The sequence below is a fragment of the Euphorbia lathyris genome, chromosome 4 (genome assembly GCF_963576675.1).
Source record: "Euphorbia lathyris chromosome 4, ddEupLath1.1, whole genome shotgun sequence".
In the NCBI taxonomy this organism is placed as follows: domain Eukaryota; kingdom Viridiplantae; phylum Streptophyta; class Magnoliopsida; order Malpighiales; family Euphorbiaceae; genus Euphorbia; species Euphorbia lathyris.
In genome coordinates, this window is record NC_088913.1 from 79825494 (window position 1) to 79850883 (window position 25390).

Here is a 25390-nt window from a genome sequence, read left to right on the forward strand (position 1 = left end):
CTACTTCCAGGACTTTTCTTCGAGCCAGATTAGCTGGTGTAGGCAAAGTATTGTGACAAGCCCCCCATAGGAAATGCAGGATCTTCGGAGCTAGATTCATCCTCCATATTTGGTTCCACATCCTGTCAGGTCCAACTGAGGATTCCGCCCTGTTTGCGTCCACTGCATTTATTCTAATTGCAGCCCTGTAGCCTACCTTCATAGTATACTCACCTGATCGGGTGTCAATCCAAAATAAACTATCCTTGTGTCTCGACGCCCTTAGCGGGATCTTGAGGATCCATTCTGCATCCTCCTCAAAACAGCAGTGATGAACCAGGCTCACATTCCATCTACTCGAGTCCTGGTCAATTAAGGAAGAGACATTTTCAGTGGGGGTTTGATTTCTGAGCGCCAGCGGGTGAAGACAGGGGATTCCCGGAACCCATCTCGACTCCAGTACTCTGATATCGTCCCCCAAACCCACACGCCATAGGCCACTCTCAAGTAGGACCTTCCTGCTTGTCAAAAGGCTTCGCCATACATAACTATCCCCCGACCTTGCTTGTACACCGAAAACCGTCTGTTGTTTCAGATACTTGGCGTGAAAGATTTTGGAGCAAAGTGAATCGGGCCTAGACATGATTTGCCAGATTTGCTTAGCTAGAAGTGCTTGGTTAAAAGAGAAAAGATGGCGAAAGCCAAGTCCTCCCTCCTTCTTGGTCTTACAGAGTCTGCCCCAATTCATCCAGTGGTACGTTTTTTCTCTTCTCTTGACCCCCACCAGAAGGCTGCTGTCAGTGCCTGGAGCTCCTCACACATGGTTTTGGGTAATAGGAAACAACTCATTAAGTATTGAGGGATAGCTTGGGTTACGGCTTTAATTAGCGTCTCCTTTCCTGCTCTCGATAAGCATTTTTCATTCCATCCGCTCACTTTCATCATAATCCTCTCACGAAGTGAACTAAAAATCATTTTTTTGGATCTTCCTATGACTGTAGGCATACCAAGGTACCGTGGAAAGGCTTGAACCTCTTTGACCCCAAGGATTGTTTTGATAGCCTTCTTTGTTTCTTCAATCACATTAGAGCTGAAGTTGATTTCCGACTTGTCATAATTAACACATTGTCCCGACGCCCGCTCATATAGGTTCAGGATTCCCAACACGGTGGAGCACTCCTCAAGGGTGGCTTTGAAATACACCAGTGAGTCATCAGCGAACAGTAAATGAGACACAGTGGGTGCATTGTTGCTTACCCTTAGTCCATGTAAGACACCGTCTACTTCTGCTTTCTTAATCAATGCTGAAAAACCTTCCGCGCATAGTAGAAACAAATAGGGTGAAATAGGGTCTCCTTGGCGAAGCCCCCTACTAGGTTTAACGATACCTTTTGGCACCCTATTTATAAGGAAAGAAAATCACCAATTCTTTGTTGTGCGGTAGTCATACACTTATCCATAATCATTAGAAAAAGTCTAGTCCCATATGAAAACTGAAATCTTGTTCATCATCTACTATACAAATGGTTTCACATCATTTAAATAAATCGCCACGTATTTGTGAGAGATTAATATTAAATCTGTAATTGGATTTTAACTATCAGTTTAATCTTTTAATTGAATTGGTTCTATGATATGGTATCAGAGCCTCTTGGACCAAAAGATCGAGGGTGTTCGAGCCTGTGATAACTTCAATATCATCAAACAATTTACACTTAGCAATTTTATTCATAACATCTAAAATGGTACAATTTTACCCTTAACGTTGGTAGTCAAGAGCAACTTTACCTATAACGTTGACAAGTTAGGTCAATTGGAGAAATTATTGATCAAATTGTCATATACACTTTACATGTGCATCATTTTATTACTCATTAGTAACACACAAACATATGATTAAACGTTAATTTTTTTTAAAAAAAATACTTGTACAAGTTGGATAAATAAATTCAAATATTTCACCGAATTTAAAATATTAATCTCCAATAATATTATTAAATCCAAAAAACATGGATCTTATAATGAAGAAAATATATGTATTTAATAATAATGTTTAAAATTGACGGAACTTGCTAATGTTATGGGTAAAATTGCTCTTTACTGCTAATGTTAAGGATAAAATTGTACAATTTTAGACGTTAAAGGTAAAATTGCTTATATCCGTAAATATTTTGCGTATTTTTGCACCTTATCCCTGTTATATATATAGATAGATAGACAAGGGGTTTGTTTATAAAATAAAAAAAGGCCTAATGCTTACTCAGCCCCCTTAACTTGTCCAAATTGGTCATTTTACCCCTCAACTCATCGAATGTCCTATTTACCCCCTTAACTCCATAAAAGTGTTATTTCTCACCCCCTTAACTTGTCCATTTATCCTCCCAACTCATAGAATGTTCTATTTACCCCCTTAACTCCATAAAAGTGGTATTTTTCACCCCCTTACAATCCGTTATCGAAGCCTATTTTGTAAGTGGAACCTAAATTGATACTTCTTCAAAAATCATAGGCCTATTTTGGTACATTATCCCTACATATAATGTATTTAACTTGTTTATATTAATGTTCTTGTTATTTATATTTTTTATTCATTCTTTCTCTTTTCAACTTTTTTTACTACTATAAAGGGATAAGAAATACTATTTTTATAGAGTTAAGAGGGTAAATATGATTATAAGTGGTGAGAAATACCACTTTTATGGAGTTAAGGGGGTAAATAGGATATTCGATGAGTTGAGAATGGGTAAAATGATAAATTTGGACAAGTTAAGGGGTGAGAAATACCATTTTTATGGAGTTAATGAGGTAAATAAGACATTCGATGAGTTGGAGGGGTAAAATGACCAATTTGGACAAGTTAAAGGGGTTGGAGAAGCATTAAGCCAATAAAAAAATAAAAAAATGTTGATTGTTGAGCGGAATACTTGGTATTATTCCCAACCTTTTTTAGAATGCTAAAATTTCATTAAAATGAATATAACGATAGCATAAAAACAGTAAGAAATAAAACCTTACATAAGTAAAGATTATACCTAATACATTGATCCACGAAAGTAAGAAATAAACAACAAATCGGGTCTATACTCAAAACAAATATGGTTTAAGGTGTTATTGAGCCTTTGATCTATTTAAAATTTTATCATTTGGCCCTTGATATGTTATTCGGCCATATTTGGTCTCTGAACTATCTCAATTGGTGAAATTTCAATCAATTTATATGGAGACTTGACAAAACCGTTATTCCCTCGCATATGTAATGATATTTTAACATATGAGCTTGACATGTCACACATCTTGAAGTTTCTTTATTACCTAAACTCTTTTATGTTAAAATAATTAATTAGATTAAAAAAGAAAAACAAATAAAAACAAATCTCGATACTAAAATTCATATAATCATATATTAATAAAATAATAATTATATCAAGTCTCCATCTAAATTAGATGAAATTGCATCAATTAAAATATATTAAAAAATAAATATAATTACTTCAAAAAAAAATTAAATATAAAGAAATAATAGATCAATGGTTTAAGCCAATGGTTTAAGCCAACAAATATTCCCCTCAACGTTTTACACGTAACAAGGGGATTGATTGCTAGTTGGAAAAAGAATACGTAACCATAAATAAAAATAAACTATAAACTAAAATTAAATTAAATTAAAATAAAAGACAACTGTCCATAAAATCTGGTCCCACACAATAATACAAGAAAACAAGTGGGACCCGCATTCTTTCCCCACTTTTCAGCTGCTCTGGAAAATATCACTTCCTCTCTCATTATCATCGTCTCTTCTTCTTCCTCTTCTTCCTCATTCTTTCTTCTTGTCAATGTCATACATAATCCACAACAGCGACCTATTAAAACGCAAACCGACATACGCAGCGCAAGGACAATCCTCATCAAAGTCCTCTACTTTTCTTTTTCACCTCTCTGTCTATCTAATTATCCCCAAAATTCCCAAATGTCCAAGCAAACTTACAGTGTGTGCTTCTGCTTCCGCCGGCGCTTCAAATTGGCGGTAGCGGAAGCGCCCGAAGAGATCAAGGCTTTGTTTGATCTCTACTCTGAGAATGGATTCATGAGCGTCGATAATCTCCGCCTTTTTATTGTAGAGATCCAGAAACAGGATAAAGCTACAATTGAGGATGCCCAGGCTATTTATGATCATCTTCTCGAGTTCAAACATTTGAACATTTTTCACCGTAAAGGACTCACTCTTGAGGCGTTTTTTAAGTTCCTCTTTGGTGATTTGAATCCTCCTCTTGATGTTAAACCTCAGGTACTTAATTCGACTTTGGATTATCTGAATTGGGTTTTGTTGTTTTTTGTTTTCTTTTGCCCTTTTTGTTCAGTAGCTGAATTTAAAGTTACCCAGTTTTGGGGTTTTTTCTGGTTTTTCCTGTTTTTGTTTGCTTTCCTTTTCAACATTTTGCTTTTAATTGCTGTGATGGAAAATTTTCTGGGTTCTTATGACCTATTAGGTAGGAAATTGAAGAACTGAAGTTCGTAGGGGAAGTATCAATTTAGGTCCACTTACAAAATAGCACCAATACAAGCTTAATCTTTAAAAAAAAGTACCAATTTAGGCCTTTTATAACGAAATTGAGATCTTTCAATTGGAGTGAGAAACCAAAACTTAACAGACTAATATGAATGGCTTCGAGCCTAAATTGGTACTATTTTTTTTAAATGTTAAGCCTCTATTAGTGCTATTTTGTACGTGGAGTCTAAATTGGCACTTTCCCAAAAACTTTAGGCCTATTCGGCACCTTATCCCTATTTATTAATTGTGATTTAAGATCAAAATTGTGGAGTTATGTTTTTAGATTATATGAGCAGTTGTTAACTACAGGGGCTTGTATTCCTTAATGGGCAGTTACTTTCTAATCATTGCTTAAATCATGTAGCTTAATGGTCTTTAATTTAATTACTAATTACAAATAGCTTTGAATAGCTCCTATTTGTGCTTAAACAAGGTTTACTATCAATTTATAAGCTTAAAAACTCCATGTTCACATTATGAACTTCTGAGTTATGTTCACCTGTCTACCATTTGAAAGTTGTTATGTTCTATAGTTTGAATGCTAAAGCTGATCTTATGTATTCTTATATGCATAGTTGTTAAAGGCGCGCCTGAGGCTCCAGGAGCACAAGGCACTAGTCCGAGCGCCTTTGAGCCAAAGATGCGTGCTGGTGCAAAAGCGCGTCTATATTTGGCATGGGTTTTTTAGTGTTTGTTTAAGATTTTTCATTTAGGGTTTTAATTTCCACCATTGGGTTAGACACATCTAGTGTACAAAATTAAAAACAATAAAAGAAAGACTGACTTTGAAGAGACCCGAATACACAACAGGAAGCTGATTTTATAGATATGTATGATGAGGATGAAGAGGATTAGATCTTTGAGGAAGGATTTAATGATGTTGGCGATGAGGAGAGTGATAGTGATAAGTAACGGTTGATGATTGATGAAATTGGAGACTTTTAATGATAAGTAGCTATTAGTCAACTTAGGATTTGCTATTTCGTCGAACACTTGAACTCTAGAATATGAGGCTTATTACGTGTTAGAACTTATGATTAAGGTTATTGTCATGATTTAGTATTTATTGCATTTTGATTTTAGAATTTATCATTTCTTATATATTTTTATTATTTTAGTACGCCTTGTGTTGCACAGGTGCACGCACCAAGGCTCTAGGATCCCCTTGCGCCTTAATTTGCCATGCATAGTTAAAATGTTCTTATGTCTATCATTTTGGTGAGGAATTTTTTTTTGAATTTCAGGTGCACCATGAAATGACTGCTCCTTTGTCTCATTATTTCATATATACAGGCCACAATTCTTACCTTACCGGGAATCAACTTAGTAGTGATTGCAGCGATGTTCCCATCGTACAGGCATTGCAGAAAGGTGTGAGAGTAATTGAATTGGATATATGGCCTAATTCCTCTAAGGATAATGTCGATGTTCTTCATGGAAGGTATGATGTGGCAAATCCTTTAAATGACCAATCTTTTCTGGTCATTGGCTTAAAAACATTAGGCTCATGTATTTAACGTCTTGGAACTATATGTTTTGTGTCCTTAATGTAGGACGTTGACAAGTCCCGTGGAACTCATCAAATGTTTGAGGTCCATCAAGGAGCATGCCTTTACAGCTTCTGATTTTCCAGTGGTTATAACTCTAGAGGATCATCTTACTCCAGATCTTCAGGCTAAAGTGGCCGAGGTTGGTATTTGTTATTTTCAGGTATTTGAAGCTCTTACCTGTCGATTGATTATATTCTCTGAATAATTTGTAGATGATCACTCAAACATTTGGAGACATCTTGTTTACTCCTGGATCAGAATGTTTAAAGGAATTCCCCTCTCCCGAATCATTGAAGAAACGGATTATAATATCAACGAAACCACCAAAAGAATACCTCGAAGCCAAGGATAGCAGAAATGGTTCACAATCACAGAGTGGGAAGGCTGCACCTGACGAAGACGCCTGGGGGAAAGAAGTCCCTAACCTCAAAGGCAATGCTCCAAGTGATGACAGGGTGGGTGGAATAATGGTCGAGATTTAAGCAGACGTGATATTTAGATTTATATTTTTTCTTGCTTACTCGTCTTCTTCTTTCAGAATGAACTGGATGAAGACAGTGACGATGAAGAAGGAGATAATAAACTGCAAAATGGAGCACCTGAATATAAGCATTTAATTGCCATCCATGCTGGGAAGCCTAAAGGCGGTATAGAAGAATGTCTGAAAGTGGATCCCGATAAAGTCAGACGTCTAAGCTTAAGTGAGCAACAACTAGAAAAGACTGCAGAAACTTATGCAAGAGAAATTGTCAGGTCCAACCGAGCATTGATTAACTGTTTCATAAAGTCTTATCTTTCCAAGTTGTTCAACATGCACGTATTTATACGAATTTAAGAGAAAAATTAGGATATCATAAATGTATGATCCTTTGTAATCACTTCCCAATCCATCTATGGATAGATTGTTTAAGGCATTTATTGAACATTTGATGCATACATCGTCTGATCATTGCGTTGCTATACAGGTTCACTCAGCGGAATATACTGAGGGTTTACCCAAAAGGAACTCGTTTTAACTCGTCCAACTACAACCCTCTTATCGGTTGGATGCACGGGGCTCAAATGGTTGCTTTCAATATGCAGGTTTTTTTCCCCTAATACTTGTCTAGATAAAGATTTCAAATGTTATTAGATTAGCATCGCTCAAGTTTTGCCTCGGCCGTTAACTGAAAATCAAGATGTCATTGACAGGGATATGGAAGATCACTTTGGTTGATGCAGGGAATGTTCAGAGCCAACGGCGGGTGTGGTTATGTGAAGAAACCGGATTTTCTATTGCAATCCGGTCCACATGGCGAAGTCTTTGATCCTAGAGTCAAGTTGCCTGTCAAGAAAACCTTAAAGGTGATTATTTTTTCATTGTATCAATTCTTTGAGACGTTTTAGTCGAACCGAACTATAGTGTTCATTATGCTTAAAGTTGTAATAATTTTGTTTGTTAACAGGTGAAAGTTTACATGGGGGAAGGTTGGTATTATGACTTCCCTCGCACTCACTTTGATGCATATTCGCCTCCAGATTTCTACGCACGGGTAAGCAGATCACGTCTCTCTTCCTACCCATTTTAAGTATTGTGAAAATGAATAACCAAACATTGGTATTACAGATAGGGATTGCGGGGGTACCTGCTGATAGTCTTATGAAGAAGACGAAAACACTCGAGGACAACTGGATACCTGTATGGAACGAGGAATTTGAGTTCCCATTAACCGTTCCAGAACTGGCTCTGCTTCGGGTTGAGGTTCATGAGTACGACATGTCTGAAAAGGATGATTTTGGAGGTCAAACATGTCTGCCTGTATCCGAGTTAAGGAAAGGTATTCGAGCAGTTCCACTCTATGATCGGAAAGGTGTAAAGTACAATTCCGTGAAGCTCCTCGTTCACTTCGATTTTGTTTGAAACAGAGCTTGATGTACAGATTTTATTTTGGAAGTTCAGTGTTTGGTTGTGAAATTTATATTGCCATTTGACTGAGGAACGTCTTCTTAGGTGTGCTGTGTTGTCTGTAACTTTGTGCAATGTGCTTCATGTTGATAAAGACAATGATGTGTACTATTTTTTTTTACCGTTATTCAACTACAGTTTTTGCTCAATAATTACATGAAATATGTTGATAATATAAATGGCAATGTTATCGGAACCGGACCGGACATCAAACCGGATTTATAGATGGTTTATGACTCATTTGGTCGGACTGGATGATCGGATTGATTGGACCAGATGATGTAATAAATAAATAATATTTATATATTAAATATATATAATTAATTTAAAATTATTTTAATAAATTATATATATATAATGAACTATAAACAAATTTTGGTTTGTAATTTTTGTCAATTTGAGACTTAAATATATAATGGATAAATGGAGTTTAGAATAACCTAAATATGTCTACGTATCTCATGTCATGTGGTTTTTTTAATGGTACATTATAAACTGAAAACGGATAAGTGATAAATGAAAAATTATATTATCATACTTAATGTTTTTTAATAAAAAAAAAAAAAGTAAAAACGTCAACCAAAAAATCTGTGATAATTTTTTTTTTAATTTTTCATGTTTGTTAATCTATTATTACGGTAATGTTTTTAATAAAAAAGTAAAAAATTCAGGCACTTTGTTCAACAAATAAAAAGATTAAATTTATTTTTTTTACTTAATCTGCAAAAAAAAAAAAAAAAAAACCTGGAGTTGCACCGGTTTTCAGTCCGACCTCTGATTCCCTGTCCAACCCCAGATCACTCTGGTTCGTTGAATAAACCAGTGTAGCTCAAACCAAACTCATGGCCAATTCCTGGTTTGACCTGTCCGACCGGCCGGTCCAGTCCGGTTTTTATAACATTACTAATGGGAAACCTCCGAGTGATTAGAGAAATTATGTGCATTGCTTGGTGCATCTAAAGAGTTGATATTTCTGTGAATTATTGGTGCATCGAATGATAATTCAGCATTAGATTAGACCTGACGGTCAGTTAACTTTGGATCTGTTTAATTCATTCAGCGCTATATTAGACCCGATGGTCGTTTAATTTTCGATCTATTGTATAGTAAAATCGATGGTCGTTTAATTTTCAATCTGTTTGTATCAGTAAAATAACTAATTTTATTTCATTTCAATAAAGTCGTTTTAAACTTTTCAAGCTACATTCTCACTGAAATACATTTTGAACACTTTCAAGCTAAATTCTCGCTGAAATACCGGCCAAAACACTTAATCAATTCCACCACGTAAATGATGAATTGTTTTATTGATACAAAATAAATTTTTATGACCTTATTGAAACATCGTCCAAACTTAAGCATCCATCGGTGAAATTTACCCAAAACACCTTGATTAAATTTCCAGCATCAAACAACATAAATGATGAATTATTATAAGTATGCCGTTGATGTAAAAAACATTGAAAGATGGCACAGACTAATCCAACCATCTCATATCCAAGGTATTTAGAACAACCATAAAGTGTAATTTAGCCCTTAAACTGCACACCTAAAATCAATTAGGTCCCTATTCTTTCAAAATCATCAATGAACATCTTATCCTCTTTTCAAATCCCAAATCAACCCTCTCCCTCAAACACTGGTAATTCTATTCTTAAATGAACCCTAAGTCTTCTTTCCCAACAATTAGACCTGGAATGTGTCAGAAGAACCAATTGCTTTTTATGGCGCGTTAACTAACAACATTTGAGGGACGGAGTTGATTGAAGATTTGAAAAGAGGATAGGATGCTCATTGATGAAGATTTTGGAAGAATCGGGATCCAATTGATTTTGAGTGTATAGTTTAAGAGCTAAAAGAGAAGACAATCATCAGTAGCAGAGACAAAACGTAGCCAATGCAAAGATTTAGTTTTGCTTTCGGAACATGTACAGAAAATGACATCCAAAGTTCGAGATAACAATGAGAGAAATCGTTACGGTGTTCCGCATACTATGGATAGTATTTCATATCTAAGAACATATATATCTTGAACTAACTAGGTAAAGCTGCTTGAGAAATCTTCACTATGTCCTGAAAAAATCTTTTGTTAAACTAAAAAAAATGAGAATCCTCAATTTAAAAACATATTCAGCAATATATAATAATTCATCAACGTCTAGGAGATTAAAAGACATGAACTAAACTAATCAATAATATGAAGAACTAACTCTATTACTATTTGAAATGTGTTCAATCTCATCTAATAAAAAACAAAAACAAGTCATCTGCAATTTCCTATAATAGACAAACTCCGCTCCAAACTAGCAGCACATTAATCATACCTGGTCTGTTTCTCCCTTCTCAATTCAAGCAATGAAATGCAGTGTATGCCACCAGCTCCAATGCCTATACTTCATCAAATCTCCGCAGGCTGATCCGAGAATACAAAAACTTCACCAGATAAAACCTTAGGAGCCACATAATCCATAGGTATAACTATCAAAAGTTCTAATGAAATAAAACACAACAAAGCTATGGATATCAGTTTTCTGTGAAAATATTTAGACCATAGCACTTAGGATCAATATCATCAGCTACTTATACTAAGACATGAAAAAAAAAGGCAAAAAGCATCCCGAGGCCCCTGATCTTTCATTGTTTGGTGCATTAAGCCCTCGATCTTTTATTTAGACACATTGAGCCCCTGATCTTTCACCATTTAGTGCATTAAGCCCTCGATCTTTCATTTTGACACATTGAGCCCTTGATCTTTCATATATGGGTGTATTAGGTCCTTCCATAAATCAATTAATATATAGGTTTATTAAGGGCATGTTTGGTGTGACAACAAATAATGTTCTAAAAATAACAAATTCTAAAATAAAAAATATACTATACAAATTAATAAAAATAATTTAAATAAAAAAAAAAAAGTTTATTGAACACAATAAAACCTTGTTTTTCGATAATTATATTCTAAAAATAAAAATAATGTTAAAATTGAAGCACGTTTTGTGGAAATAAGAAGGGTAATTTTATCAATAACAAGTAACTACAAACAACTATTCATGAAAAGAGCTTTTCGTGAAAAGCTCTAAAATGTTGCAGTGCAGTTATATAAACCTAACCAAACATGCCCTTAATAAACCTATATATTAATTGATTTATGGAATGACCTAATACACCCATATATGAAAGATCAAGGGCTCAATGTGTCTAAATGAAAGATCGAGGGCTTAATGCACCAAATGGTGAAAGATCAGGGGCTCAATGTGTCTAAATAAAAGATCGATGGCTTAATGCACCAAACAATGAAAGATGGGCCTCACGATGCTTTTTGCAAAAAAAAAAAAAAAAAAAAAAAAAAGTCTAATCTACAATTCAACAACTATGCACCACCGACTGGTACAAGACTTTCAAGACAAATAATTGGAGCTTTCCAACCAGAATCGTAGTATGTTTCAACCTTGGCAAAAAAATTCTCTTTAAGATCACATGAAACTAGATAATCCAAACCAAAATAAAGGAGAATCTTATCTCCACTCTTTGAATATCCCACGACATTCATAGTTTGAAACCAAGATATGTGAAAAAACAAGGGTTCTGCTCTTGTAACAGAGAACAACTTTGTCCAAGTAAACTGATCATCTCCATTCTTCTTCCTGATATATAAATCAGACTGAAGCGGCAAAGGAATAGAGAAAGGACAACCAGAAAAATAGCTGATGCAAAGACAACCTTCTAAAACATGCAATTCCTTTAAAAATCCTTCCACTCTGCAAACAGGTTGAGACACTATGGAGAAAGTCTCTTTTCTCATATCAAATGTCACAATCTCTGATTGCCATGGATCGCTGTCAAGGCTGCATAACCAGTGTATACTACCATCTGTGGTAAAGAAACCAAGTCCGGCAATACCTGGATCAGTATCAAATTTGTATCCCACATAAGGGAAATTCTGAGCCCTTCTCCAACTATTTGATTTCAATCCATAAATCCAAACATGAAATTCCAACTGAACCTGTACAATAAAAAAAGCCCTGTAGTCATCAGTAGAGTCATCATAACCCAATCCTGAACCAATTATTCTGTAGTATTCAACATTAGATGGGAGTTTGAAAGGGCAATCAGGAAGATCCCTATGCTGGCGGGTGGATGGATTCCACCGAGCAAGTCCGAAATACGATGCACTTCCATACAAGAGAAGCAAACCCTTGCAGTAACCATAAACCTCCTTCCATGAGACTTCCTTCCATAAGGATGAGACTGGTTTTCGGAGGAGTAGAATCTCTTCTTCCGGATCCAGAATCATATCACGCACATGAAATTTCTCCCTATATGGATGCTGGAAAATCAATTTGCGGAGATTGAAGTTTTGAGAAGACTTACTAAGGTGCGAGTTAATAAAATCAGGGCTGTCGATGACTCCGCGTAAGAATTTAGAAAGACATCGGAAACGCAGAAGAGACTCTACCGGCAACCACAACAGTATCTCGATGATTAGCTCCTGCGGGAGTTGCGCCATCGCCGCCGCACACTGTGATTTCAATGGAAGTGTGAATATTTCTAGGGTTAAAAGACAAGTAAAAGGTTATATTTTAGTCGATAAAAAAAAAACAAAAGTTATATTAGAAAGGCCGGGAAATTTGGACCCAAATGTGAATATAATCACTTTGAATGATAACCCACCAGTTCATGGGTCCGGGTAGATCCGGCAAAGCGACACACGATCCGATGACACGACACCAACACGGTATGCTTTTTTTAGTGTTAGTGTTTACGGTTTTATGGCAAGTGTTGGTGATGGCGTTAAATAAGATGATGTCTCGCTGGTGAAATGGCCCCCCTACCCCCTACGAAATTTAAAATGAATGTTGATGCTTCCTTCAGTCAAGATGGTGTGCAGTGATAATCTTTCGTTGTTGTTCATAAATGAATAAATAGTAATAAAATTTTATCACCTTTGCATAATACACAAGATTCTCTTTCACGTCCCATCATATAATGCTCAAAAACCCCTTGAATTAATTTGTTCTAGTGTGTGGGGTCCTGCTTGGATTCTAATATATGATGGTTCTTGATATTATGTTTTATTTAGTAAATACACTTGAATTTTAAATTTTAAAGCATAAATATGAGGTTTGTTCAGTTTTTAAGAATTTTAAAATGACGGTTGAAACGCTCTCTAATACTCCCATTTAGTCTTTTATATCCGATCGGGAGGAGAATTTCAAGCTCTTGCCTCCGTTTTTTTTTATTGAACATGGTATTAATAATCATGTTTTCTTATCCCCATAGTCAAACGGAACTTTATGGTCACCTTGTTGAGAAAGTGCACATGGAACAACCGTTAGGATATGACAATCCTTAGTTCTAAAAAAATCTCCTCATGTCCGGCATGAATACCTCACAACCGCGTTTCTTAAACTTGGTTTCAAGGTTTCAAGTCGGATGTTTCACTTTACTACTTTCGTCTCGGCTCACTTCAGCTTTATTATCTTATAGGATAAGCTGTAAAAATACGTCTAACGTTTATGGCCATGAGCAATTTTACTCATAACGTCTAAAATTATGTAATTTTATCCCCAAAGTCTAAAATTATGCAATTTTACCTTTAACGTTAGCGATCAATAGCAATTTTATCCATAACATTGACAAGTTGGGTCAATTTCAGATATTATTGTAAAATACAGCTATTTTGTTCCTTATTCTATACCAATTACATATCAATTTGTTTAAAAAAAATCATCTTTTCTATGATTTAATTATAAAAATGGAGATTAATATTTGTTAATTTGACGAAATATTTTGATTTTTTTTTGTCAAACTCCTAAGATAAACAGTATATTTTTGTTGGTAAATTACACTTATGGCCACTAAAGTTTATAATGTAGCTATCGAATTTCAATTGTTAACAGTGTGACCACTAAACTTTACACTTTTTAACATAAGTGGTCACTCAACTTTAACTAACTCCTCAAAATTACTGTTAACGACCTCAAAATGAAAATATTCAAGAATTAAAGTTATTCATAATGATATTTACCATAAAATCATATTTTTTACTTTCCAAAATCACCTTTCTTGGAGATTTCCCTCTCTAAAAATTCATCTCTCTCTTCTAACCAAATACAACACCTAACACTACAAAAAAATGATCTATTGCGACGCTAAAATTTATGGCTTAACGACGCTTTTCAACGTCTCTAAATGTTTACCCACGCTTTTTAAAGTATCGTCACAACTGTCGTTAAATCGCGTGTCGTTAAATTTAACGACACATAAACCTTGTGTGGGTAAATTAGATCTGACGACATTTCGCATACAAACGTCGTCATGCTACCAACGCTTATATTTTCAACGTCAGAATTTTTTCCAATTTATTTATATTTAGTTTTTAAAAATTCCAATACATTTTAATAAAGCGTTGCAAAATTGATGACACATGACTTTTGTTACGTCGTTCTTTTGCTTCAAGAAATATTTATGGTGTCTTAAACACGTCGATATTTTAATTTAAAAACATCTTGGAATTCACGACATTAAGTTATACAGTCATCTACATTTAGCTAGATGAAAATCTATTATAACAATTATACCTATTTTTTAAAATCTATAAAATTAAGACACTTCAATAAAAGACGTTTATATTCCAAATGTAATGAAATTTTCTTAATAAAAAATTGTCATTGTTATTATTATTACTATGAAATATTTGTATTTGAAGAGATATAAAAAGAAATCTGAAATGGAACACGGAAGGAAAAAAAATTATACAACATCTAAATGTTAATGAAACAATATAATATTTTATTAAACCTCTTCAAACTCAAAAAAAATAAAATAAAATATACATATAAACAATTATTACAAAGATAAAAAAAATAATAATAATACATAATATCAATGTACAAATAATAAAATCTGAAGCTTCAGCCGTCAAGATCAGCCTTCTCTTTCTTTTCCTCAGCAACATCATTGTTCCATTTTTTTTCTGCGATCTAAAAACTAAAATTGAAAGTCAGACTCAGAGATAAATTAAGGTTCCTACTCCACTTCAAAAACACCAAAATGAAAGTGCTAAAAGAATTAAATAATAATATATAAGACGATGCGTTTTCAAATTCATAAACTAACAGGTCTCATAAATTTAATATTTTAATTTATAACCTGTCAATAGCAACATTATCCGTCCACATAGATTCAATTGCTTCAACCATTTTCGAGTCAAATACTTTTCTCGACGTTTTTTCGGAAGAAAGAATTTTGGCATAGAAAATCAATACAAGATAGAGGAATAATAAACTCGGTACATGACTAAAATGAGATAAACACGTACCCATTCCGTAGCAGTCTCAGCATCAGCCAACGGAGGCTTCAGTGATCCTAATAACTTCAAAGAATAAAAAACTCAAAGCCTTTCAATATCTTGGACTATAAAAAAAAAAAATCGAAACAGATATACGAAGTAACTCATAAGACTAGGATGTTGTACATCCAAAATGATAACCTTTGTATTCGTTGGACTGTTCCTGATTCTTTTTATTTGTTGTACAAGCATCTTGATTCCTGCCTCTCACGTTAGTTCTTAAAAATGAAAATGAAATTGAAAGAGGAATTGGATTTAGAGGAGGTAAGATTCAGATAGAGATAGTGAAATACAAATGGAGAAGAGGCGGCATACATGAAGATGGAAGAGAATTGGGTTAGTTAATATTGGGGTGATTATAGAGATAGTGGACACGATTTAACCCACACATGTTATATATCATGATAGTTTACTTCTTTTTCTTATTTTTTATGTAATTTTTTCATTTATATTTAAAATAAAAAAGAGAAGAGGGTTTTACAGAAACAAATATAGAAAAAGCATAACTATAAAATATGTCATTAAAAATGATGAATAAATTTTCTATACAAAAAAGAGAAATAAATAGGACTTTTTTATATTTATGATATATATTTAACGAGATTTATTATTATTATTACCTTTTAAATAGTATTTATTTTGTATTATTATTAGTAATTAATTTAAAACGCCGTTAAGTGATTATTAAAAAGTGTGGTTGAATTTTTAAATATGAGGACAAAACTAGAAAGCGTCTTCAACTAAAACAATATAAGGACACTTTTTTATTGTCGCAAAACCTAAACTGTCTATAAATTCTGACCAGTGGCGGAACCAAGAGCTCAAATGACCCGGGGCTCAAACACATCAATAAAAAAAAAAAAATCGGAATTAACTGTGCGATTGACGGTAAATTTTCAAAGTCCAGCCCGTTAGGGCAGGCAAAATTTTTTTAGCCTCCAACGCATTAAAACTGTAAAAATGTTATCATTTTTTTTAGAAACTAGTATTGAACTAATTGAATATTAAATATGTTTATTTTTTTAATTGTAAAGATATATTAAAAATGAATTCAAAAGTGTTATGAAAATAAAAATAAAGAGTTGATTTAAAAATAAAAACTTATTAAATTAAAATGAGGTTGAAGGGAATCGAACACAGGACCTCTCAAATAAAAGCAAAGATCTTTAACCATCCAATCTACCTTTAAACATTGATATAATACTACATAGAGTCAATATAATTCTCTCTAAAATATTACGAGATACCATTACTAAAAAAAAAAAATTCTCAATTCTCGGGCGGCCGGCCGGGGCTGGAGCCCCGGCCAACCCCCCCTGGTTCCGCCCCTGATTCTGACGCATTTTTTTCTCTAAATGTATAGTTAAATTTTAAAACATGCCAACAAAAAATACAAAGTGTCATTAAATAATTTAAAAACATGACACAAAATTAAAAAGTGTGGTTGAATTTTTAGTTATGGGAATAATCAATTAAAAATGTATTAAAAAAGAAACTATCGGGACACTTTCTCACAATGCAAATTATAAACTGTCTTTAACTATAAAAAAAATAACGACGCATTTTTTAAAAGTGTATTTAATTTTTTAAAAATGCCATCAAATAATAAAAAGTGTCGTTAAGTGATATAAAATCCAACACAAATACCAAAACGTAGCTAAATTTGGAAATATCAAGACACATATTAAAAATGTCGCTAAAAAAGTGTCGTAATAGACCCATTTTTTTGTAGTGTAAATGACATCAAAACGAAAATTTTCAGCAATTAAAGTTTGTTAGAATATCATTAACTCTTCTAATTTTTTTTTATTTTGAAACCGTCAAATGTCGTTTTAAGGCGTTGAGTGGCCACCGGTATTAAAAAGTGTAAAGTTCAGTGGTCATACTGTTAAGAATTTAAGTTCAGTGGCCACAATGTTAAAATGAGTAAAGTTTAGTGGCCATAAGTGTAATTTATCCATTGTTGTCACGTCCGGGTCTAAATTTCTAGAATTTATACCTTGATAGTAATATATATTATAATTATTAGGTATATGATTTTTATTTGGTGTTATAGAAAAAGTTTGAAGTTAATTTGAGGGTTTTATATGTAAATTAAAAGTTTAAAATAATTTTTAAAGATTATAGAAAGATGGAGGATCAATCTTGATATTTACCATATTTGAGAGATCTATCTCAAATGTTCCAGCGGATGATCATCATCTATTATTTTCTTTCTTTTTCTTTTTCTTTCTTTCATCTTTATCTGTTCATCATCGTTCATCGATCGTTTCTCCACCGTTTCATTGATTTACGGAGATTCGACCGTCCGAATCACTCAAAATTAAAACTATAGCATCCTTATGTATAGTTCTAAGTCCTAGTCGAAGAGTTTTTGAATTTCGGCAGTATTTGAAGGGAAATGGCTTAGACAGAGTTTAGAGGCGAATTGAACGGGTTTGTGGTCTTGAATTAGTAGCCAAGGTATGTAACTATCAACTATATTTTGAGGTTTATGTATATAGATATATATATAATCAAAGAAGTTTCAGAAATTGATATTTGAAGGTTCTGCAGGAATTTTATAAAATTGAGATTTTTCACGATCTTGCTTTTATTGTGAAATTACGGTTCAAATGAAGCTATTGATTATGTTTCTATCTAAATTTCAGATTTTAATTGATTATGTTGATTTAAGACTTAATTTGGTTGATTTACATATATGTTTTTGGTTTCAATATATCTATATATTGAACAAAATGAATTTGATGATTTCTTACGAATTGTTTTTGGATTGAGAAATCTATTGCGGTTATTATTGTTATTATTTTGGATTGAAGTCCAAATATGATTTTTATCATACAAAAAGGCAAATTGAAGCCAAATGATTTATGGTGATGAAATAGTTTGGAATTTGATTGTGAAAGGAAATTTGAGTACGTTATGATTTTATGATTTTATATCCATCGAGAGCTATCCGGATCGGTGGTTCCATATTTGAAGACCATGTTCAGTGAGGGACATGGCATGTGTACACAGTTTGAAGACCTATTGGGTATGGCAAAGAAGTGTTGGGTAAGACCATATGGGATAGGCAATGTTAAGAGACGTCTCGATTATATATGTGGTTATGGATTGATATTTAAGGGGAGAAACTCGAGGATGGATACAATGTTTTTAAGTTCATTTGGATTATGTTTTCCGTTATGATTGATTTTAATATAAGATTTTACGTTTGTTTGATTACGATTTGGTTTGATAAAACGTTTATTTGATTATAATATTTTATAAGGTTTTGAACTCAAGAATCGATATAAGATTATATATTTTTGGTTTTTGGTTCACTACTTTGACTATATTATGAACTTTGGTTTGAGTGTATTTTATAAGGTTTTGTTTAAATCCCTTTTTAACGGTATATATGTAGCTATGTTCAGTAAGTTGATTTTTATAACTGATAGTTTCTTACTGAGATTTTTGTCTCACATTTTCAAATGTTTTAATGTTTTTAGGTGAGAAAGTACAGGATATTGAGAAGGTTACCGACCGTTTAGGCGGGGTTTGGAAGTTGGCTGCTTATTGTGAGAATTATGGCTAGAACTTTGGTAGTTCAATATATAATGATATTTGGATTAAATTAGAGACTCCTAAGTATTGATTATGATCTTTCTATTTCACGCCCGATGCCGATTGAGGTCATTTAGGGTCGGGTATGACAGTTTGGTATCAGAGCTCTAGGTTATCTTCCTCGGACATAGTAGGTTAAATTCTTCGGACCTAAGGTTGATAGTCATTGAGGAATATGAATATGTGGTGATAGCTAAGAAATACTTGATAGTATTTGAGGAATATGAATATTTGGTGATAGCTAAGAAATAATCGATAATAATTGAGGAATATGAATATTTGGTGCAAGCTAAGAAATAATTTGAAATTTTTCGAGGATTTGATGGTTAGTAAAATATTGGGTGTATGAACATCTAGAGATAATAGAGAATTGTCTATATAGGTGTTGCGGGAGAATCAGATCCGTATCTTAATCTTATGATGCATTTTTCAACCAGATAGAGACTGAATCTGTCATGGAGTCCTAAATGAAAGTTCTTTATTATTATCTTACCTTTCCAGGGGTTTTTGAATCGCCTTAATCGGACTCCGTATGAAAAAGTTATGCTGAAAACGGCATATGTTGGTCATTTTAGCGTTAAACCAGAATTTGGTTTTTGTTTGATTTTTCTCCATAGTGTGACTTGGAATTGATATTTGAGAGTTTAATAGTGGCTGCAAAATATACGTATCTCAGATGTGAAGTAATGTTAGGAGACATTGAAATGATATGATGAGTTTTGGAGTTAATTTATATGTGATTAAGAAAGCGAAAATGTGGAGATTTCAATTAATTGTTTTGGAGGTGATTATCAATTGGAGATTATGATAGGAGTTTAACAAGTTATGGAATCTTAAGTTGAATAAATGATCTCCGAATTCAAATGCAGATCTATTGTTGAATTTTATCGGGTTGAGGTTTAGAATTATTGAGAGTTATATAAATGATGTTTAGAGAGATACCGATGTTAGTGATCAATAAGAAGTAAAGTTGGAGAATATATTGGAGTTCATGATTTGATGATTACATATGAAAATTTGGTAAGCTTAAATAGTGTTTGAGAAAATAATTAAGAGATGAATTTTGAGGACAAATTTGTCTGATCTTAAGAGTTTGAGGTAGGAAATTACGAGATAAATAAGAAAGAAGTTATTTTTAGTTGAAGTTTGTGTGATTATGGTTTTAGTTTATATAAGGATCAAATTGAGTGTTTATAGGTCAAATAAGAAAATCGAGTGATATTATAGATTTATTGACTTTTATGGGTATAAAGATATTATTTGGAGTTTGAAGAAGACAAAAAAAAAATATTGATTGTCGTAATTTAGATACCATATATTCATTGACTATATAGTTTGGAGAGACGATTAAAGTTTATTTGGTTGGATTAGTGGTATATATAGTGATGATTATAAAAAAAAAATAGCATGTTACCTTAATTGATTTTAAGGAATTAACTGGAGAATTATAAGAGTGATATTGATATTAAAATTTTATGTAAATAGTCTTATTGATAGGAAATTGTATCATCAGAATGATGTTTATATTGGTGATGTTAATGTTGAGGTTTATGCAATGACTCTTATAAGAGTGATGATGATGTTGATGCTAATAATTGAAGATTATAATATAAATAGTTATTGGAGTGAAAAGTTATATATTTAAGTATTATTATGATGCAATATGATTATAGATGTATGATGTTTATTGATTGGCATTATTTGAAGTTTAAGACAAATATAAGATCGTACATATTAGCGGTTCAAAAGTGATATTTTTGAAGTCTACAGAACTTGGAGATAGGTGAAATATATTTGATATATATGCAATTGATGGAATCAATTGTGATTTAAATCTATTAAAGTGAGAGGTTTGGTTTAATGATAGGAAGATATGCAAATAACGTATATTGTGGATTATGGTGATGGAATCGATTAGGTTAAAGTTTAGAGTTATTAAGAGTATATTGCAATAATGGTTACAGTGATTTTGATATTGATAAATGATGGAGTTAATGGGAGGAAACATTAGAATTTGTGGTCTTATGATGATTATGAGGAATCTTGATAATTTGAAATAATTTTGTGATCTTGGAGATTATTTGAGGAAGAAAATATAGATTTAGAGAATGTGAATTTCGAGGACGAAATTTTTTAAGGTGGGGAGAATTGTCACGTCCGGGTCTAAATTTCTAGAATTTATACCTTGATAGTAATATATATTATAATTATTAGGTATATGATTTTTATTTGGTGTTATAGAAAAAGTTTGAAGTTAATTTGAGGGTTTTATATGTAAATTAAAAGTTTAGGATAATTTTTAAAGATTATAGAAAGATGGAGGATCAATCTTGATATTTACCATATTTGAGAGAACTATCTCAAATCTTCCGGCGGATGATCATCATCTATTATTTTCTTTTTTTTTTTCTTTTTCTTTCTTTCATCTTTATCTGTTCATCATCGTTCATCGATCGTTTCTCCACCGTTTCATTGATTTACGGAGATTCGACCGTCCGAATCACTCAAAATTAAAACTATAGCATCCTTATGTATAGTTCTAAGTCCTAGTCAAAGAGTTTTTGAATTTCGGCAGTATTTGAAGGGAAATGGCTTAGACAGAGTTTAGAGGCGAATTGAACGGGTTTGTGGTCTTGAATTAGTAGCCAAGGTAAGTAACTATCAACTATATTTTGAGGTTTATGTATATAGATATATATATAATCAAAGAAATTGATATTTGAAGGTTCTGCAGGAATTTTATAAAATTGAGATTTTTCACGATCTTGCTTTTATTGTGAAATTACGGTTCAAATGAAGCTATTGATTATGTTTCTATCTAAATTTCAGATTTTAGTTGATTATGTTGATTTAAGACTTAATTTGGTTGATTTACATATATGTTTTTGGTTTCAATATATCTATATATTGAACAAAATGAATTTGATGATTTCTTACGAATTGTTTTTGGATTGAGAAATCTATTGCGGTTATTATTGTTATTATTTTGGATTGAAGTCCAAATATGATTTTTATCATACAAAAAGGCAAATTGAAGCCAAATGATTTATGGTGATGAAATAGTTTGGAATTTGATTGTGAAAGGAAATTTGAATACGTTATGATTTTATGATTTTATATCCATCGAGAGCTATCCGGATCGGTGGTTCCATATTTGAAGACCATGTTCAGTGAGGGACTGGCCTGTGTACACAGTTTGAAGACCTATTGGGTATGGCAAAGAAGTGTTGGGTAAGACCATATGGGATAGGCAATGTTAAGAGACGTCTCGATTATATATGTGGTTATGGATTGATATTTAAGGGGAGAAACTCGAGAATGGATACAATGTTTTTAAGTTCATTTGGATTATGTTTTCCGTTATGATTGATTTTAATATAAGATTTTACGTTTGTTTGATTACGATTTGGTTTGATAAAACGTTTATTTGATTATAATATTTTATAAGGTTTTGAACTCAAGAATCGATATAAGATTATATATTTTTGGTTTTTGGTTCACTACTTTGACTATATTATGAACTTTGGTTTGAGTGTATTTTATAAGGTTTTGTTTAAATCCCTTTTTAACGGTATATATGTAGCTATGTTCAGTAAGTTGATTTTTATAACTGATAGTTTCTTACTGAGATTTTTGTCTCACATTTTCAAATGTTTTAATGTTTTTAGGTGAGAAAGTACAGGATATTGAGAAGGTTACCGACCGTTTAGACGGGGTTTGGAAGTTGGCTGCTTATTGTGAGAATATGGTTAGAACTTTAGTAGTTCAATATATAATGATATTTTGGTTAAATTAGAGACTCCTAAGTATTGATTATGATCTTTCTATTTCACGCCCGATGCCGATTGAGGTCATTTAGGGTCGGGTATGACAATTGTTTTGTAATAAATTATGGAATTGAGGTGAAAAATTGAAAGGGTAAATTACACCCATGGCCACTGAGCTTTACCCATTTTCACATTATGACCACTGAACTTTATCTCTTCCCGGTATGACCACTGAACGTTATACTTTTTAACACCGGTGGTCACTTAATGCCTCAAAATGATCGTTGTCGGCTAAAAATAAAAAATCCAAAATGTTAATGATATTCTAAAGAGCTTCAATTCTTGAAAATTTTCGTTTTGAGATCATTTTGGTGTTGTTTGGTTAGGAGAGAGAAAGTGAATTTTTAGAGAGAGAAATTTCCAAAAATTGTGATTTTCGAAAATAAAAAATATGGTTTCATGGTAAATGTCGTTCTGAACAACTTTAATTCTTGAATATTTTCATTTTGACGTTGTTAACGATCGTTAACGGTCATTTTGAGAAGTTACTTAAAATTGAGTGGCCACCAGTGTTAAAAAGTGTAAAGTTCAGTGGCCATACTGAGAAGAAATGAAGTTCAATGGCCATAATTTGAAAATGGGGAAAGTTCAGTGGCCATGAGTGTAATTTACCCAAAATTGAAAATAACAACATAACCTATAGGCTTAATACATCATTTGCACTCTGAACTTGTCTAAGAAGCTTGATTGGCCCCATGAACTTTCAAAGTGTCCTAATAGCTCCATCAACTTTTATAAAAGGTTCAGTTAGCCTCCTGCACTTGCATAAATTGTAATCAATTAATCACTCAGTTGCAAAAAAAAAAAAACAAGCAAGTTAAATGTGGAAGATGTATTCCATGTGTCTTAGAATGTTATTATATAATTCAAGAATAGAGTAAAAATGAAGTTATTACTTGCTCAACTATCAACTTTGTATTCTCTAATATTACAACCGCAATACCCCGATCTTGATTTGTCTTACTTTTTTTAAGACGCGTGCAATACATTTTCTGCATTTAACTTACTTCTTTTTTTGCAATCGAGTAATCAATTGATTACATTTTGTGTAAGTTCAGTAGACCTTGCCATGGGCCGATGAGCCCGCCCGCCCAGCCCGAGCCCAGGCCCATTTAGTCGGGCCTGGACACATAAAATTAGTGTCAGGTCCGGCCCGACCCAAGCCCGATTAAGCCCGCCTAGTAAATGGGCGGGCCTGGGCTATGTAAATACCCGGCGGGCCCGACCCAAGCCCGATTAAGCCCGCCTAGTAAATGGGCAGGCCTGGGCTATGTAAATACCCGACGGGCCCGGCCCGTTATATATATATATATATTTATTTATTTATAAATTTAATTATATAAATTTTAGATAGCTATATTTTATTGTTATGTTGTAATTTTAGATAGTTATTTTTTATTGTTATATTGTAATTTTATTTCGAACTTAACTATTAGTTTGTTATATTTTTCTAAGACTTATTAACTATTATGTTTATTATTTTTTATTAAAAAAAAGTTAGTATTTTATTTTAATTGATTTTTTTTAATATAGATATGGGCTTGGGTGGGCAGGCTTGGGATTCCTTGTTTAGGCCCGAGCCCGGCCCGAACCGAGCCCGAATCTAATTAGTGTGGGCTTGGGCTGGGTTTGGGCTTATCAGGTTTTATCACCGGCCCGAGCCCGGCCCGGCCCATGCCGAAGTCTAAAGTTCAGAGGGTTAACTGAATATTTTATGCAAGTTCAGAAGGCTATCAGAACACTTTGAAAGATTAGAAGACCAATCAAGTATTTTTGGACAAATTAAGGAGGAAATGATGTATTAAACCTAATCTATAATCATTATTTGAAAGAAGTCATGGTCTTTATTTTTGTGGTCAAGGATTTTTATTTTTGTGGAAATTTTTTATCTCATGATATCACATAATTTAACTTGTTTTTATAAGAAACCAAATCTTAATTAAGTTGACCAAATTTTCTTGTATAATAATTGGTCATATATTATGCAATGAGTATAATGATTAGAATGTGAACAATACATGACACCAGCAGAAGCTTCATTTCTCATAAAAGCATAAATACAAATTCACAAACATCACCACCAAAATAATAATAATAAAATAAAATAATTAATAGTTCATACCCATATTTAAAGAATTCCAAACATCTTAAAAAAAAAAAAAAAAAAAAATTCCAAACATCACACCAAAACAAAGGACTTCACACGATGGCAAATATAATATTGATCATTGAAAATTGATATTTAGAAGCAAAACAACATTTTGGTATGTTATTGCTGCCAACAGTATTCCGGTCTATTGGCTTAAACCTCTTTTAGGCTGGGTTAAAGTCAATATGGACGGCTCTACTTTTGGCACATCTGGCAAGACAGGAGCGGGAGGTATTTTTTTTGCAAATATCGAGGCTTTTCCAAATGTTGTTTTGCTTTTTCTACCATCCTTCTTTTGCTTATATGGCTGAATTGAGAGCCGTTATTTTCGCAATTGAACTTGTTTGGAAAAAAAATTGCCATCAGTTTTGAGTTGAGTCAGACTCAATGTACGTAGTTAATCTGCTTAGACATCGTTCCACGGATGTTCCTTA

General features: G+C 33.0%; 2 protein-coding genes across 3 annotated transcripts; one reads left to right on the plus strand and one right to left on the minus strand.

The window, feature by feature from the left end:
• Window positions 1-3758: 3758 nt before the first annotated feature.
• Window positions 3759-8178, plus strand: LOC136226329 (phosphoinositide phospholipase C 2-like). Its single transcript, XM_066014762.1, has 9 exons — window positions 3759-4264; window positions 5773-5969; window positions 6082-6217; window positions 6291-6533; window positions 6617-6831; window positions 7044-7161; window positions 7270-7422; window positions 7524-7610; window positions 7685-8178. Exons 1-9 carry the CDS (start codon window positions 3947-3949, stop codon window positions 7976-7978), a joined length of 1761 nt encoding a protein of 586 aa, XP_065870834.1. The 5' UTR covers window positions 3759-3946; the 3' UTR covers window positions 7979-8178.
• Window positions 8179-9551: 1373 nt separating this feature from the next.
• On the minus strand, window positions 9552-12615 carry LOC136227731 (F-box protein CPR1-like). 2 transcript variants are annotated; one of them, XM_066016469.1, is made up of 2 exons: window positions 10348-12615; window positions 9552-10096 (listed from the first exon to the last, which is right to left on the minus strand). In XM_066016469.1, exon 1 carries the CDS (start codon window positions 12528-12530, stop codon window positions 11394-11396), a length of 1137 nt encoding a protein of 378 aa, XP_065872541.1. In that variant the 5' UTR covers window positions 12531-12615; the 3' UTR covers window positions 9552-10096; window positions 10348-11393. The 2 variants fall into 2 exon arrangements, with proteins under 2 accessions (XP_065872541.1, XP_065872542.1); XM_066016470.1 differs by having other exon boundaries at window positions 9552-10106.
• Window positions 12616-25390: the final 12775 nt, after the last annotated feature.

What these genes read in the sequence shown, in the direction of transcription:
- LOC136226329 (XM_066014762.1), top strand. Translation starts at nt 3,947, where the DNA reads ATGTCCAAGCAAACTTACAGTGTGTGCTTCTGCTTCCGCCGGCGCTTC. An exon ending in TGGTTGCTTTCAATATGCAG is followed by an intron (nt 7,162 to 7,269) that starts GTTTTTTTCCCC and finishes TGTCATTGACAG; the next exon opens with GGATATGGAAGATCACTTTG. An exon ending in CTGTCAAGAAAACCTTAAAG is followed by an intron (nt 7,423 to 7,523) that starts GTGATTATTTTT and finishes GTTTGTTAACAG; the next exon opens with GTGAAAGTTTACATGGGGGA.
- LOC136227731 (XM_066016469.1), bottom strand. Translation starts at nt 12,530, where the DNA reads ATGGCGCAACTCCCGCAGGAGCTAATCATCGAGATACTGTTGTGGTTG.